At 28.5% G+C, this 19,446-nt stretch overlaps 1 protein-coding gene across 4 annotated transcripts in view; it reads right to left on the reverse strand.

The window, feature by feature from the left end:
• The window catches only part of LOC107436387 (paired mesoderm homeobox protein 2A-like), a 109,779-nt gene that overhangs the window by 79,089 nt on the left and 11,244 nt on the right, over positions 1-19,446 (reverse strand). For all 4 annotated transcript variants that reach the window (XM_071187686.1, XM_016048088.3, XM_071187687.1 and 1 more), the window contains one exon: positions 15,274-15,557. In XM_071187686.1, the coding sequence (XP_071043787.1) occupies positions 15,274-15,556 (283 nt within the window). In that variant the 5' untranslated portion in view covers position 15,557. The remainder of the gene's footprint in view (positions 1-15,273; positions 15,558-19,446) is intronic.

Here is a 19,446-nt window from a genome sequence, read left to right on the forward strand (position 1 = left end):
ATTCCCGATTGCATATTAATGAAAACATATGACCAGTCATCCATTTAACAACTTTATATCAACATTTTCATTTCATGTGTTAAGCATGAATAACCAACAAAACAAGTATATTTTTTATGAAATAAGTATGCGTAAAAAAAACTTTTCTTATTTATTTAATTAAATTTAATAATATCTATGTCTTATTATTTCCGATTGCGTATTAATGAAGACATGTAAAAGAGTCATTCCATTAAAAACATTATATCAACATTTTCATTTGAAGTATTAAGCATGATTAACCAGCAAGTATTCTTTTTTCTTTTTTTAATAAAATAAGTATGTGTAGAGAAAATTTTCTCATTTCTGTAATTAAATTCAATAATATTTATGTCTTACTATTCCCGATTGCGTGTTAATTAAAACATGTCAGGCAGTTATCCCCTTAATAACATTATATCAACATATTCATTTCAAGTTTTAAACTCGAATAATCAACAATTCTTATAAAATAAGTATGTAATAAAGTAAGTAAGTATATAATAATGTACTTACAAGTAAGTATATAATATATATAAGTATATATAGCATATATACAAGTAAGTATATATAGCATATATATAAGTAAGTATATAATATTACTAAATAAGTGTGTCATAAAATAAGTATTAATAACATAAGTATGTTTAGAAAAAAACTTTTTTATTGTTGTAATTCTATTCAATAATATTTATGATTTTTTATTTAATAATATTTAAGTTCTATTTTTACCGATTGCTTCTAAATCAAAATATTTGAACCAGTCATCCCATTAACAATATTATGTAAAAATTATTATTTCAAGTACTAAGCACGAATAACCAACAAGTATTCTTTTTTAATAAAATAAGTATACGTAGAAAAACTTTTCTTATTTATATTATTAAATTCAATAATATTCAGGTGTTATTATTCCCGACTGCGTATTGATGAAAACATATGACCAGTCATCCATCCATTTAGCAACTTTATATCAACATTTTCATTTTATGTGTTAAGCATGAATAACCAACAAATATACTTTTTATAAAATAAGTATGTGTAGAAAAAACTTTTCCTATTTATTTAATTAAATTTAATAATGTTTAGATCTTATTATTCCCAATAGCTTGTTAATGACAGCATATGAAACAGTCATCCCATTAACAACATTGCATCAACATTTTCATTTCTAGTATTAAGCTGGAATAAGTAACATTTTTTTTTCTTTTTTAATTAGTTAAATAAGCATGCTTAGAAATTTTTCTTCTTATTTATGTAGTTAAATTTAATAATATTTGTGTCTTAATATTCCAGAATGCATATTAATAGAAACATATGAAACACTCATCAAATTAACAGTCAGCATTTTCGATACAAATATTAAGTTCGAACAACCAACAAGTATTCTCTTTTCTTAATAAAATAAGCATGCGTGGAGAAATTTTCCTTATTTATATTATTAAATTAAACAATATTTAGGTCTTATTATTCCCAATTGCGTATTTTCGAAAACTTATGAAACTGTCTTCCTATTAACAATATTACATCAACACGCTAATTTCAAGTATCAAGCACGAATAAACAAGTTTTCTTTTTTTTATTGAAATGAATAAGTGTAGCGAAACTTTTCTTATTTATATAATTAAATTCAATAATATTTATTTAATAGAATCTTTTTTTTAAATTTATTATTAGGAATATATGTGAATATTTGATAGACGTTTAATTGGTATTTTAAGGTATATCTGATTAAATATTTACATGACCGGTCAGGTATGTATAAGGAAACAGCATGCCCGTTTGGAAATTTTACGTACCCCTGGATGTCACGCAATTTCATTTTAAGCCCTGTCTTCGAGCTATTTTTTCAAAGAAAACTCACAGTTCGAAGTAAAAATTTTGTTTGATCCAAACTTTAATATCACATTGGGGTGCATCACGCTCAAGAACATGTGACTTTCACTCATCGCGTCATAAACTGAAATATATTATCGACTTTTTCCTAAACTCACGTCCTGCGTTCTGGAGAAGTAGGGAACTTAGTGTACAATCTAGTGAATCTTGGTTTAGACTATATTATTAAATTACTCCAATACTTGAGTTTGTAGAGAGAAAGCGATTGCAGATTTTAAACAAGATATCTGGAAAAAATCGCATGCAACTGAAGACAAAAACGAAATTTAGTTTCCTAGTGTTATTAACACTAGATTGCCTAAGGAAGTCCCTTTGACTGGTTTTAATTTCAATTAGAAAAACTATGATGACACAATTTCTTAGAATTTTGTAAAACTTATAATTTTTTTATTGTTAATATTTACTAATAACTTGCTATATAACTGTAAATAATATAAAAAAATATTAAAAATTAATTTTAAACAAATTTCTTTACACATTATTTATTCTTTTACAATCCAGTCGTTTTGACTGCTTTTGGGCAATATAGGTCTATACTAAGTTTCCGTTTTTCTAGTGCTAAATAATAGTTCATTTAAGAGATAAGCCTCCATTCACACAAGAATATCATGAATGCTTAAGACTCATTATAGACTCGAGAGTATACGAAAAGAGATAATCAAAAGCACCAACAACTGTATTTACTATCTAGCTTAAAAAAATTGCTTGTACTTTTAAAAGAATGTATAACATAAATTTATTTTTAAAAAAGTATTTCTGAGGTTTTAGCACCTAGATAGTATTCATTAAAATCAAAGAGTATTATTTGCATATTTTCATAGCGTTGGCATAAATATAAAAAATTAGTTTCCTTATTTTTGAAGTTTTCATAAACATAGACTAAAGATGGATATAACAGTAATGAATTATTGCTTTAAATAAAAAGCGTTTGAATGAAATAAAAACATTTTGTTCGGTAAGCAAATTTCAAAATATAGTTTCTGAGAAATGATATTTTGATAAAGTTTTTTTGATAAGAAACATTCATTATTCTTGGTTTTAGTCTAGCGGAGAAATGACGAAGCAACACCGCTTTTCTCTCGGTACATCAACCGTGTCGGGATCCCCGTTAGCCGATGATTTTCTCTCGACACGATATTGGATCTTTTTCTGTTCTCTTCAGATCATATAGATCTTTTGTTTCGCCTTTTAAAAAGGGTCGCTTTAAGCGATTTGGGAGGCGCTGAAAAATTTTTTTAACATTAATTGCAGAAAAACAATGATCTAGAAACAATTATCCACCATTCAAAAACTGCAAATATTTAGTTTTGTCAACAACAACAACGAAAAAAAAANAAAAAAAAAAAAAAAAAAAAAAAAAAAAAAAAAAAAAAAAAAAAAAAAAAAAAAAAAACGAATAAACAATTTAGAAACGCTTTCTATCTCAGATATTTATCAAAAAATACTGCCGAATCAGTAAAAAATAAATAAAGAGGTGAGGAATTTTTGGTGGGTTTGATATAAAAAAGTTGGATTAACTGAGATCCACTTTCGTAATGATCAATCCATTGAATACTCTGGCCAAATATTTACGAATCTAATGGGTGATTTTGTGACTCAATTAAAATTATTAAAATCAGTAAAGTCAATCAATTAGTTAATTAGAACTAATTAATGAATCAACTCAGTAAGAATTATTATGAATGGAAAACTAATGATAAACCGATACATAAGGTTTATTTTCACGTTGAAATTATGCTAAAAGAAATAAACAATATTTTACCATTTCGTGCACGTAAAATAGGAACACTTAATTAAAAATAAAATGTTTGTTAATAAGAGGTTTTACTAATCTCATAATTTTTTTATGCTCGGTCGAGCATCTTCTTTAATTACATATTAATGAATGTAACTATTTATCAAAAAAAAGGAAAAACACATCAACATTTTCATTTTATGTATAAATCATAAGTATTATTACCAAAGAAATATTAGGGCTCAAACAAAAAGTATCAAAAATGTTCTTAACTTGATTTTCTTTTTTAAGTTATCGAAAAAAAATTAATATAAATTAGTTCTTAAGGGAAAAAAACTGTAAAGCAAGATATTTCATTTCTAATAGTCTACTTAACGAGGCGCCAAAGAAGCATTTAATAACATGAGAGATGTTAAATTTCAAAATTAGTTGCCAATCTAATAGTATATTAGTTTATAAAGTGTAATTAATCGCGGTTACCTGAGACGTGATGGCTCAGGGGATAGAGTGTTCGCGTTGAGATAAACCGGGTTCGAATCCCAGTGATGGCTGGTCGGTACGAATTCAGCATCTGGCTTACATCGACCACAGTACTGACGTAAATTATCCTCAGTGGTAGACGGATCATGGGTTAGAGTCCCCTTGCCGACAGGCTAACTCTGGGAGGTTATCGTGGTTTTCTTTTCCATGTAATGCAACTGCGGGTTAGTTCCATCAGAAAGTTCGCCACGAAGGCAAATATCTCCTAATGCTTGATTCAAAAGTTCCCTTGTCTTCGGGATTGGGTTCAAAATTACAAGGCTACGGAGTTGAACATCAGCAGTCGTTAACCCAAAAATTGGGTCGGCTGTTCAACGACGGTTATGAGATAAAATAAAATCACGGTTACCTGAAATAGTTAAAAATTGAAGAACGTTTTGCGTTCATCAAGTTGAGTCCAGTTTTTAAAGAATTTTGCATTAGCATTAATAGAAAGAGTTAAAGTAAGAGTTAATATTATATTGTTAATTTTTTTAAAAAATAATAGTAAATTGCGACAGACTTTAAATAACAACAGGTTCTCAACAGTCAAAATTATTTTTACAGTTTTTATTCAAGATCGCTGTAAAAAATTTCGTGTATCTTGTCTCTAAAAATGACGGCAACTACTTTACAGCAAAGTGGTGTTCCACTACACCAGGGGTGTCAAACTCGCGGGCCGCATGCGGCCCGAGATGAAGATTTTTGCGGCCCAGTCAATATATCCGACGTAAAGTAAAAATAAAATGGAAATGTGAATTAGAAAGGAAACTAGCATATAAAATTATAATATACTTTATTTATAAACTATTCGGATCATTTTAAATTGTACACACGAAAATGTAACATTCTAATTAGCTTGCGGCACCTGCCCATTCAGGGATACTGCGTCGTATCTAAAATACGCAGAAAAAATTTCAAATCTTAGAACAGAATTTGAAACAAGGTTTAAAGATTTTAATTCTTTGGAAGACAAATTTTGTTTCTTTTCTTCGATTTTCTCAATAAATATAGACTCAGTACCCAGTTATATGCAAATGGAAGTGATTGAGATTCAGTGCGACTCAAATTTGAAGGCAAAATTCATTGAAGTGGGTGCGCCTAAATTTTGCAAATATTTACCGGCAAGGTTTGAAAATACTCGAAAATTCGCATATGAAATTATTTCCATGTTTGGAAGTACTTATCAGTGTGAGCAATTATTTTCTGTTATGAATGGAAATAAATCTCCTGTCCGAAACCGTATTAATAACGCTCACGTTGGGTCAATTTTGAAAGTAGTCTCGGCCAATAAAATTTCTCCCGACATAGGAGAGATAGTAGCAGAGAAGAGATGTCAAGTATCAAACAATAATTTAGCTTTATATATGTTTATTACAATGTACTATTCAAAATAAAAATATTTGTTTCTATGAACATTGATTTTTTTTTTTGTTTTTTTGTTTTTTTGCGACCCACCTAAAGTTAAGCATTGTTTATTTGGCCCAAGTTACTTTTTGAGTTTGACACCCCTGCACTACACCAAGAACCAAGGATAGTTCTTGCTTCCCCTAGAATGTTCTTTTACACAGTGTAAAGGAGCCACCTCCATCTTTGTTAACAGAAAAATGTATAATTACAGTAAGGTAAGATGCACATAAGAATAAGTAAAGATACTTTTACGATATAATATGAAGTAAAAAGTCTTAAGATGCATAAAGACAATATTTCTTAAAATAAAATTAGTTATTTAATCAAACATACACGCTGCCTAGAGAGAATATTAATAGAAATTTGAATTAGGCTTATCAAAATCGAAGCAGATAGAAGTTAAATGTTATAAAATTATTTCATGCAATTGATAGATGTTTACAATAAAAATATAATTATTTTTACTGAGCAATCAGAAACATGTATACATATTTCAGAGCTGAACTTTTGTTTCAGTAGATAGTGTATAGAGGCGGGGTAGGGAACAAACTTATGTAAACAAACTACTGGCGATATCTAAGGTGTGCCAATGTTGACGTATTTTGGAACGAAATTAAACAACTTATTATAAATGCGCTTTAGTTTCATGCTTTTTTTACACTCTAGGTGCTTAGATTTAACTTCACGCTTCTTAATTTGCACTGTAAAAAAAGTAGTTGTCATCACTTTTGGTGTTGAGATAAACTAAAATTTTAACAGTCATGTAGTCATATTTTTTATTTACTTTTTCACTGTAAATTTTTTTTTCCTTATTTTTTCATTTTTTGTGTATGTATGTTTATTGGCAACACATTTTTCACGCGCTTTAGAATCAATTTAATATCTTCATTGAAAGACATTTTGTTTAAAAGGCAAGCACATTTTTAGTAATGTATTCACGCTGATTTCATTAAACAATTATTATTTTGTCAATTTCATATAGTGTTTTGCACGATCCCTACAATTTGATAGCTAAAAGTGCATTTATAACAGTTTTATATTCGAGAATGTATTCGTAACAGTTTTATACTTAAAAACATTTTAAAGTAATGAACTGCAGTAATCGGGGAAAAAGTTATCTAAATAATAATTGTTTGATGGAATTAGGGCGAATATAGATCACACTACGTGTTTGTTTTTAACTAAATGTTTTTGCAATGAAGCTAAATTGATTTTATTGTGCATGAAAATCTGTGTTGTCAATAAGCAAACACACAAAAATAAATAAATGAATAAATAAAACTAGAACATTGAGAAAGTAAAAGGAAATGTGATTATATATACACGGTAAAAAAAATTTAATTTTTTTATTGCAACTGCCTTTTTATAGTGATAAAAGTTCTATTTTGGTGTTAAATTGAAATTCTCTTACACACTAGTTTGGTTTGTTCCTCTTTCAATTCGAAGAGATAATGCACGACAGTTTTTATATATTGGGTTTTGAATTAGCAGGTGCTAAGTTATCATTTTAATAGCACTTTAAATAATATATAAGAATGGTTTTTACAGCAAAGAACAGATCGATGAAGTAATTTTCAATCAGTTTAAAATGTACAATTTTTCATTCATATATTAGCTGCCGCTCTGCGACTAAATATTTTTTGTCCTTTGACATAATATAATGTTCAACTAAATACATTTTTAGTACTAAGTAAAACTAAGTAAATTTCTAATAATGTTTAGAGAGCAGTGGTAGCTCAGGGGATAGAGCGTTAGCCTTCCTATAAGGTGAATCGAGTTCGAATCCCTGCGATGGCTGGTCGATTCGATTTCCTCACCCGGCTCGCACCGACTGCAGTACTGACGTAAATTACCCTCAGTGTTAGACGGATCATGGGCTAGAGCCCCCTTGTCATCAGGATGCTAACCTTGGGAGGTTTTCGTGGTTTTTCTCTTCATGTAACGCAAATGCGGGTTTCTCCCAATACTTGATCCAAGAGTTCCCTTGTCTTCTGTATTGGGCTCAAAATTACTGGACTAAGGAATTGAACATCAGTAGTCATAAACCCGAAATTTGGTCGGCTGCTCAACGACGGTTATAAAATAAAATAATTTTTAGAAATTTGATCACTCTCATTAATTATTCCCTCACATAAAGCATCCTAAAAGTATTTCATCAAACCTTCAGATAAAAAAGAATAAATTTTACTTAAATAAACACCCTGAATAATCGTATTTTTACGATCGTTCAAACAATTAGAGGAAAAACGTGCTATCTCTGATTTGGCGCAAAAAAGGTAGAGCAGTTCTTTTGCGTATTTCACCCTTTCTCGAAAACTTCATCTTATCTCGAGAACAATTTTAGATCTCTGACATGATGTTTACCTTTTCTTATGTAGTCTGTTAATGATTGATTTAAAATCTGAAAACCGTTTTGCTCTACCACGTTAGGTTTTTAAGATATTGATAAAAGTTAATTTCTATGGAACACCGTTTAATTTTCATAGTTTAAATTCTGTTTAAATTTTAGTAATTTTCATAGAATACTATTCAAATTTTATTATTTTTAATAAACTACTTTTTAAATTTAATTAATTTTAGGGAATATTGCTTAATTTTCATTAATTTTAATGGGATTTGCTTGCATCGAGTACAGAAACTACACATTTTCGCCACAGACACTGAGAGTTGGTCTTTCTTTGTATGCTTCTTTGTAATAAATGACACTTAATACTATAACCACAGAAAAAAGCTCTGAGGGAAAAAAATTCTAGAAGAAAAAGCAAGGAAAACGAACTTTGGAAAAAAACATCGGGAAACTGATATAACAATTACATGAAATTAATGACAAATTTGATTCAGGCTGTTAAACATAAATTCAATGAAATTAAGCATTCATTCGAAAATAAATAGATACTTTTTTAAAAACTGATTAAAATGCAAAAGTTAATTTGAAGCTTGCAGAAACGAACTTTAATGATTATTCGGATAATTTTTAATTATACTTAATACAATAATATAATAGAAGAATAGACAGAAGTGCGTATTGAGAATAATACTATTATTATATAAAATGTATTGATTAACAACAGTTTCTCAGGATGTTATTTTCTGACAAGAGTGAAATATTGACAAAAATTATGAAATGTTTAAATTTATCGCAATTTTAACTGTAAAAAAAATACCTGTCGATAAAAGATTTTCATAACACAATTACTCTTATAATTAGAGTTATGGAGCTAAAAATCTAAAAATTCTGCTCAATAAGAGAGTTGTTTTTTAAGTAAGGGCCGTTTTGTTGTGTAATAGGTAACGCGTGCGTCGCAACGAGTGCTTGCGTCGTGTCCTGGCATTTCGTGTCCTGTCTCAGTTACAACTGTGTAGGTCGCATGTACGGTTATTTCTGTGTCTTTAAAATATTCAACTTTAACAAATCGCCCGCCACGCTTGAGGTTCGGTCAGTAATGCGTTTTTAGTCGGCAAAAAACCTGCCTGCTGCATATGGGCTAAGTGATCTTTTCCAATGTTTCAAACATTATTTTTGCTGCAACCAGTACAACGTTGACGAAGATGTGAAAACGGTTTGACTTCAGAGTTACTATGAAGAGGGTATTCTAAATCTGGTTGTAAGATATGATAAGGCAACTAATTTGTTAAAAAGAGAAACGTATGTAGAATCAAAAAATAATTTGCTTCATGAAAATTCTTTTTCGTTTGATTTTTATTATCAAACTGCCCTTACTTAGAAAGTCACCCTCGTATTATGAAGTGCGTAAAGTTCCTTCCATGAACTTTAATATAATCCTTGTACTGCTTTTTTTCGGGTTCCTTTCGGTGTTTTTTTTTCCGATACTCTTTTTTCCGTTTACCAATTTCTACTTTTTAAACGCTTAAAATATGTACAACACTAAAGCATACCTTAAATTAGGGATGTATTTTCAGTACGCATAGATTTTATGTGTGCTGTATTTTGAACTAGTAAATAAGTGGTGCGTATTTTGTATATAATTGGTGCGACTGTTTTCTTAACTAATGTTATGAGCTTTCAATGTAAAAATAAATGGCTCGAATAAAATTTGAAGAAATATATCTAAAAACAGTGGGTGACAGAGACAAATAGTTTGCCTATTTTGAATTGTATTGGATATATAGATAATATATTGGATACTGAAATATCCGCAACTTTTTAAAAAAATTTTATCAGTGCAATAACTGAAAATTATTTCTTGCATGAAAATATTTTCGTATGAATGATATTGATAAATGCGTGCAAATATTTTTAAGATATAGCAAAATACGAAAAGGGGAAATTAACATTAAGGGGTTCAAACTGTCGACTGAAGCCGTCATCTGACCCTATTTTCCAAATGCGGCTTCTTCACAGATCTTGAAGGTCAAAAAACCGTCGGCAAAAAAGTATTTTCAAAGAAGTTTGTGTTTAATTTTATAATATAAAATATAGTCTGCTCATATTTCTTACATTTGCCGATGACACATTTTAATTCATTAGAGATAAATCTTTATTTGTTTGAAAACTATTAAAATATATGAAGTATTCAATCAATGTATTCAATATTTCTTTAAAAAAATTGCTTGTTAATCAAAAATACACACTGCACAAATAACATATTACAGTGCCCGCCGTTTATTAAAATCACTTTCGTTTTATGCTCTTTTGATTTTATTAAGCGGCTGATTTTATTAAGAGGCGATTCAACATTTGGAAAAAAAAAATTTTTTGTATTCTAAATGCGCACACTTTAAAAGCTGAAATAATGACAACATTAATGTTTTATTTTAACTAATTTAATTATTTTAATAAAGTAAAACCCTACATAAGATTAAATTTACAAAATTTTTGCAAATAACCGATCAATGGTTGCTTGAGTTTCAGTATTTAAAATTAACTTTTCAACATCATTTGAGAGTTTATAGAAGTTTTTATAGTTTTCGATATTTCCTCCTCTTTGTTCTAAAGCTTGCCGCACTACATTAAGTGCTTTTCTGACTTCCATTGAAGATGGCACTGATGAGTTCATTTCATCTTCTGAGTCTGATTCCTCCATTTCTTGATTGAAAATAACTTTGTAATTTTTGATGTTTGTAACAATTTCAAAATCAGATTTTTCTCCTGATGTTTGCAGTTTATCGTCAATAGCTACGGAACATGCGCACAGTTTTTGGAAATCCATTCATGTTCTCTGTTAAGATAGATAACAAAAGAAACTTCTCTCCCTTCTATGGTTCATTCAATAAAAAGTAAGATAAGAATTCGACCCCCTGTTGAGTGAGATAGGTTTCTCCAAACTTCATTCAAGTCAAGGAATTAACATTGATACTCGCCGCTTACCACCCACATTTTTCCTTAACTCTTACACTATGAATATCGCAGGAAAATGCTAGCCACGCCAGCTTCACAGGCTTGTGAGTAACTGTTGCTTCCTCAAAAAAATCTTTAAACTTCGAAAAAATAAAATTTTATTAATAAGAACAAAAGAAGATGAAATATTGCACGTTTGATTTATTATGTAGTCAAAATTTTGATTTTAAAAAACGGCGGCATTGATTTTATTAAAGGATGCTTTTAACATGCATTAATATTGTAACGATTTGGTTCTTGCCGATTTGATTTTATAAAGCGGCTGATTTTATTATCCAGTGATTTTATTAGCGGCAGGCACTATAATATGAAATTGAACAAGACTTAACAAAACCAAAGAGGAGAGAAAATAAATATAGTAAAATTATTTAATACAGTTGACAGATTCAAGTTCGTTTAAGGACAAAATTATTTCTATTATACAACTAAAAACCTAAAAAAACAAAAATTATTGGACAATTTATTACAGTAGAGTTTTCAGCATCGTGCAGGACAAATTCTATCCCTTTTTGATTGTTAATAAAAAATATCGACTTCTGAAACCAAAATTGGTGAAAATAATTTATGAATGGAGTAAAAGCATTAGGTAAGCTTTATCATTCATTGGATTTGACTACACACTTTAGAGTATGTATTAACTTGAAATAACGTATAATTTTTAGAGATTTTCTACATCAAATTCAAAAAGATATTGCATTGTATTAAGAATGAAATTTGATCATCAAAATCGATTGTTTCAAAAAAAGTTAATCAGTCTTTGCCTATTTGGCAGTGTTGTGTCGATTACGATTGAAATTTAAAACAGATATTCTCTTCGTAACAATAAAACACACAATGTAAGTAATCCTAATTACAAGTTATCATGAGATATGAATGCTTGAAATAACAACAAAAATTATTACTAACAATCAGGATTACAAGCAAAGATAATTTAAATTACATGATTACTAGCAATCATTCAAGTAAATAAAATAATAAATGAACGAATCAGTGGATCAAAGTAGAGGTGAATAAGTAAATCAGCAGGTCACAAGATTCACAAATTTATGAATCAACGATCAGTAAGTAGACGAAACAATGCACTAGGGTATCAATCATTAAACAAACCTAATCAATCAGCTAATCAATGATTGAGAGTGAATGAATCATGAAATCAATTAAAGGAAGTAAATAAAAGAGCTCGTAATTTATAAATAAATGGTCTGGTGTATTGATTCTCTAAATCATTAATTCAATCATTTATATTTATTCTTATTCTATGGTTTGAAAATTACTTGAATAGGGAAGAGTGGGGTGAATCTTGATACTAGGGTAAGACCGGATACCTCGATTTTGGCGAAATTAGTTTTGTTTTTTATCGAACGTACTCTGATCTACTAAAGGATCTACTAAATTGACTTGTTGCTGTTGATTAATTCACTGCGTTTGTGTAGAGAAGTTAGTTTTACTATGTCAACTCTCGAATGTTCTCTTGTTTTTTAGCTATTCCTATTAATTGGTCATTACAATTATTAAAATTATTGTTAGTTCAGTTTATTATAAGTTTACTAAGCATTCATATTCTAACAAACAAAAAGGATTTCGCCTTTTTTCGCCTTTTTGTTTTGTTTCGATAACCTCTACTCGTGGGGTAAAATCTGGTACTACGCGTTTTAATACTACTCGTTCTGGTACCACCACCCCATTTGATGTGAGTCTATGCTTGCCCCATGGAACTGCAGTGCTGAAAAAAAAAACTACATCCAAGGCTGAAAAAAGGTTTTACAGGCCCCAAGGTGAAATTTATTGCCGGACCCACCTCAAAGCACAAAAAACTTTATTTCATAATTTGAAGAATTTTTGTGGAAACTTAGTATGAAATTGTTGAATTTATATGGATATAAAGAAATTCTCTGCCATTTTCTTTTGAAAAAATATTAATAAACACATTTTGCAAAGAATTTTGTTCACGCTTCAACCGTCCCAGACCCCGGGCAATTTTTCCTTTCTCTCCCATTTCTTCCCTTGAGTTCAGCCTTGACTATATCATATGTAAAGAACAACTATAATTTTCTTAAATTATCGTATAAATAGCAATGTCTACTACTTTTTCACTGAAATTCTAATATTTCTAAATTTCTCATAGAGTTAACGTATCCGGTTTCATCCCACTTGTGGGATGGATTTTTGTTTAAAAAAAATCATTTATAAAAATATAGTGCAACTATGACTTTTCGAGAAAGATCATATACAATAAAGCAATGAATATCTCAGTTAAATCAGACAGTTTCTGAGTCGAACAGTTTAGCTCCAACAGGCCTTCGATACCTTTCACTAATTCATTTTCTGATTAGTTGAAAATTTTTAATTCTCTATTTTTTGATTTCCTGATACAATTTCTCTTTTTTAATTTTACTCTTTGACCTTCAATAGTTCATTGATTCAGTAATGAATTAATGGACTGATTTATTGTTTCGGTGATTTTCCGATTTTGAGTCATTGATTTTTTCTTCAATCATTCATTTGTAAACATGCAGCCTTTTTTTAAGTTCGATTTCAATTTTTTTCAAAATTTAAAATTTTTAATTTATTGTTAGGAAAAACTTTTGGCGTTTGATTTGCATTATAATTTATCTTATTATTCTCTTTGTTTAAAAAAAATACATTACAAATTATGATTCTGAATAAAAAAGCACTTTGATAATTTATAGATTGAATAAAAATCAACACTTGATGGTTTATTAAGAGTTAAGGTACTAACTTGGTAAACACATTTCATGTATTCAATTCATCAGTAACCATCAATGCGATGTATGAAAACTTTCTAAATGCTTAGAAATATTACTTATCAATTGCACATATTCTAATATATATATATTAATATAGCTATGTTTATATATAATATGCCTTAATTTGGAACTGATTAATTCTTGTAGTAGCATTGTCATTTGTGTTTTCAAACTTCAGGTTTGGTAGGCTTATTTTACGAATTCATGAATATATATATATAGTCGTCTTGGAGAAATCTTCAGAGGAAGGCATTGGCTCACATTGGGCTGCGTGGCCAACTATGATGATGATGAATTATTTTTTTTCAAAATTGAAACTTAAATACTTAAATTTTAAGATTCAAATATATTTATTCAAAGAGTCTTCCAAATAAAATGAACTCGTAAAAATAATATCCTGCGGTTAAAGGAACAATAACGTTAACAGCAACGAATTCTAAATTCTATGGGTTACATTCATGTCCATAAATGAAGAATAATGCCAGCTCCGGCAAAAAAAGTTTTTTTCAAGAAAAAAAAAACAAAAAAAAAAATGAGACTCATTCATAAAGCCCATTTTTTAAACAAAAGGTAGAAAACAAAAAAGATAGTATATGTAGGATACCATTCATGAAACTACGTTTTATGCTCCCTGGAGCAATTATAAAAAATATCTACAGCTAAATTTGTCAAAAAATTTCGCGCAAGTCCACTGTGACGATGTCTACATTGCATGTTCTCGTCTCCATGCTAATCGCTGGAGACATCCTAATTGCCGTGACATACTAATCGCCGGCCATGCTAATTCCTTTTATACCCCGTCTTACTTGCTTGTCATTGTGGCGCACTATTGACGGCATCTGGTTTCTTCCTGTTTCTTGCATATTATTCTTGAAGATCTATATGAATATTCTATCAGATAAATCTTTACTTAGAGTATAATAGCCGCGTGATTCCGAATTATCCTTAATTTGTGGATATGAGTGTAAAATATATGCTAAAAATATTAGCTACTTATGCAATAAACGTTTCTATTTAAATAAAATTAACACTATCATACCTTTATTTTCACTTAATTTTAGAACCTCATATTACTTTATACCATAAATTTATTGTAAAAAAACTATTGACGTTGCGACTTTATATTTTTTTGACAATCCTCGATAGCACGTGTAAGAAACACCTCGATAGCACGTGATGTAAAGTAGTTACTTCCATTTTTCAAATTCAGTAAAATTTATACTTACGGTAAGATTAGGTACACATAAGAGTCAGAAAAGTTATTTCTACGATAAAGTAAAAATCAGTAACCCTTTCCTCATCATAAATTACCTATTAATTTGAATATTATACACTTTTAGTAACCACTTTATTTTATGGTAATTGCGACAACTGTGGGTTTAGTCTAGAAAACTCTTAGTGGCGAAACTCAAAGTGCTTTTTGAAACAAAAGTATTGTACGTGAATTTGGAATAATATTTTTCCATCTTAGTTGTTTTACCCTTTAAATTGCATATGAAAAGATCCGTAGCCAGGCCCGGTGTGTGTAAATGATTTTTTTGAAAGAGACACTTTTTGAAAAAGAATACCTGGTAATCCCGTAAACGGACCATGATGAGGTGTCATAGATGATGGATGGTCGGAATGAAGACGGGGTCTGGATGACATCATGCCACAGGACGGTCCTGATGGGGGTGCCGAAAATGATCTGGCCATGGGTGAATACCTATAGGCTTGTTGAGCTGCACAAGGATCCCCATAGGGCAATTGGCAAGTTGGTTGTAAATCCATAGTCTCAAAGGTGGCTTGATTAAGATAAGAATATTCCATAGCAGCGTGTAAACCCTCTTCTGTTCGGGGATATCCTGACATTCTGTGAAATGAACAAAAACTTGTCATACAATAGATAATCGAATTACATTCTTCCTTTTCAAATCAGGGAAAATGTCAGCCCTCTTACCCGACACGTGTGGTGGTCGCGCCTCTAATGGTCCGTGCACCCTCCATTAATGTTATTACAATCTTTCTGCATGGGGGAACTCCATTTAGATATTGTAAAGACATAATATTTGAAAATAAAATTATTAATTTCTTCCTTCCATTTAAATTTTATAAAAACAATAACAATTAAGAATTAATTAATTTATGATATTTAATGTTTAAGAGGCCTTAAGTTATTATAATACTATATTTAAATAAAATGAAGCATTAACTAATTTCTTTTCAAATGTGTGTAAATTCTTATATCGTTAAAGGTAAATATGAATTAATTTCTTATCTAATACGTGTTAATTTTTATGTATTAATTTCTTCCCACCCAACTTGATTTAAATTTTGTAAAAACAAATATACTTACATTGAAATATATAATTAATATTCAAGAAGATATTTAAAAAACTAAACATGTTTTAATTTTTTAAATCAATATATGTTCTTGCCTGAAGGTTTATTAAGATCTTTTGCGTACTTTATAATGTTTATGCGCAAAGAAAGTCTTTCTTGTTATGTTTAGAAAGAAAAAGAATCAAATATTGAAAAAAAATAGTTTAGAATAACGTGTCCTTCTTAGGTTCAAATATAGGACAAGTAGTAGGACAGTCTGTTTAGCAAGCATAATATTCCAAAAGTTTTTAAAAAACATAAACAACTATTTGAAAAACAGATGGAAACTGTTTTTTAAATAGATGTTTAGAAAAGTTTAAATAGGAAGTGATAATAAATGACAGAATACTATACTAAGTGCAGAATCGTTGTGTAAAAGATTTTTTTTATAGAATAGTATTCATGTATGTTCTAGCATACGAAACCATTATTTATGTAGTCCATCCATAAAATAAAAGCTTTTATGAAATATTTTTGCAATGATACGTGAAATACAGAATAGTCCAAAAATCAAAAATAAGGTAATCCGAAAATTTAAGGAAAAACGTTATTAGTAAAGTTTAATATTTAGTGCATATAACAGTTAACATTATTGTTTCCGGAAGTGTGATGAAGATTTTAATCAATGTCTATTCGAAAACAAAACGTAACTTCCGATGTCCTCAACAGATGTTTCAAATAGATCGCTTTAACTGGTATCCTCGTGAAGATGACAACGAAATGAAGTTGTACTAAAAGCACATTGGTGTTTTTTCCACTACACCAAGGATAGTAACTCCAAGAATGTTTTTTTATATTACTTGGTGTTAAGAGAACCATTTTTGTTTTTCAGTAAAAATAAAATTTATAATAACAGTAACATATGATAAAGTCAGTAAAGGTATTTTTGCGATACAATAAAGAGCGAGGAAAGAGATGTATACCCACTCTGATTCTTCAATTAAATTTACTTCGTAAATCAGAAAAAATATTATAAGAAATTCGAATTAAGCTTAACAGTACAGATTGAAATTATACATTATAAAATCACTTAATACTGTTCTGAGAGATTTAAAAGTTAAAATATAATTATCCTTATTACATTTAATTATTTTTGCTTCCGAAAACATCAACGTTGACTGATATTGGATATCGACAGTAGTTTATTTACATCGAGCAAGAATTGGCGTAAATTGTTTTTTTTTTTTTTCTTCGCCTTTATAAAATTTGTATTTAAATATTTCGCAGTTAAAATATGCATGCTTCGTTTTAATTGTGAAGAAGGATAATTATATTTTAATTTTTAAACAACCGAGAACTGTATTAATTAATTTTATAATATTTATTTTCTATCCTCTCTGACTTTACTAAGCCTAGTTTAAATTCATATTAATGGTCTCTTTGTAACGCGTATGTTTGATTAACAAACTATTTTTATTTTAAGAAATATTATATATATTCACATCCTAAATTTAAGATTCTTACTTTGAATTGTAGCGTAAAAATAATTTAATTGACGCTAGCGAGTATCATATCTTACTATTATTATAAATTTTAGTGTTTCTGAATAACAAACATGTTGGGGGGAACTTAAGTGTTTCACAAAGACGGTCCGTGCCAATTTTTAAGTGTAAACAAAACTATTTTTCGCGCCCCTCCCTCCATTAAGGACAATAATAAAATATATGTACGGGGTAAAATAAAATTTATTCATAATTTTAAAAATAGGCCAAAGTCTTCAAATTTTATTATTTACTTATTTTTTTATGTAAAAATGCTGTGCAAACTACTTATATAATGTACTTTTATTTAAATTCGATAGCGCGAAAAAAATATCTTATCCTAAGCAATTTCAGAAAAGCAATCAAAATATTAGATATCAATATTATATTTACATTTCTATCTACTTATCATTTATGCCTAGTATTCTCAAATGAAAAGAAAGTATTGTTTGCATACAATTATAAATCTTGTTTTTTTATATTTAGAAGTTATTTTATTTGATAATGATAAAAAATTGAATAAATAGTTGTAACATTTTGTTTTGTTTCATATTTTAACATGCCAAAATACAAAACAAGTACGAAATACTGCAAAAAATTGCTCAAATGTATGTTTTTTCATGGATTATTTCGCAAAGCGAGATCTAGAATAATCGTGCAAAATTTAATAAATAAGGGTAAGAACACTTCAGTCACCCATCATAATTGCCCGACTTTACACCATCAAATTTCCATACATTCTGAGCTCTATAACATTTCCAAAATGCCTGTTACTGATATTTTTCTTATAAACACAAATGATTTTAAACAATCCGTCATTTAAATTTTGTAGACTAGATAGCGAAAGATTTCTGATACCCTCATCATTTACATCATTGATTACCTCATCATTCTGATAACATCATCATTTACATCATTGATAAAAATAAAGTAGCTAAAGCATATTATGCAATTTAATGTAACAAAAGCAAATTAATTTCTAGTTCATCTAATAAAATTACTAAAAAGGATTGATCACTAAAACTGAATGAATCGTTATGACTTAAAAATAAAAATTATGAGAAAAATGTCTTGTGGTGTCTTTAAAAAAATTTTAGAATTTTTATAGGTTATTAGAAAAAAAGCTAAATGCAGTAATATTATTAAAATGCAGTAATAATTTTCAATTTGAAAATATTTAAGAAATTTTAAAATTATTACTATTTATAGGTAAGTAATAAGAAAGTGAAAATAAATTAACTAAAATATAAGTGTAATCTCTAAATTTTAAAATGGGAAAAATAAAAAAATAAGAAACAATATTTAGAACTTCTTTTTAAAAAAAGAATCATATATTTAAGATTATAATTTATAGATAGGTGAGGTAACAAACAATATTATAGTTTTTAATTTTATTCAAATTTAACATAATTATAAGTTTAATATTGAAAAAATTATAAACAAGGAAAATTAAGTCACAAAAATATAGAATTATGACATCTGAGAAATCAACATTAAATCAATATATTCTATATTACTTTTATATTTTATTATTACTTTTATTATTATTTAAATTATTTTTATATTTAATTGGAAATTTATATTATTTTTTAAGGTCTGCTTTAAAAAGTCTCGCGGATAAAATTACAAAATTACAGAATAATTAATTAATGATTTTAATTAAAATTGGAAATATTTCAAATTACACAAAAATGAAAGAAAACGTAATAGAATGGAGAACAAAAGAAATAATTCAATAACTAATTAAAATAATGAATACTAATCAAATATTATTTCATGCTAATTAAAAGGAAAACTATTTTATGCTTTTGAAATCTTTTTAAACTGAAATAAAGCATTGTTAACAAATCCTATACTGATAAAATAAAAGAAAAAAATATAATTATGAAACTTTTAAAT

Source organism: Parasteatoda tepidariorum, chromosome X1, assembly GCF_043381705.1.
Source record: "Parasteatoda tepidariorum isolate YZ-2023 chromosome X1, CAS_Ptep_4.0, whole genome shotgun sequence".
Taxonomy (NCBI): Eukaryota; Metazoa; Arthropoda; class Arachnida; order Araneae; family Theridiidae; genus Parasteatoda; species Parasteatoda tepidariorum.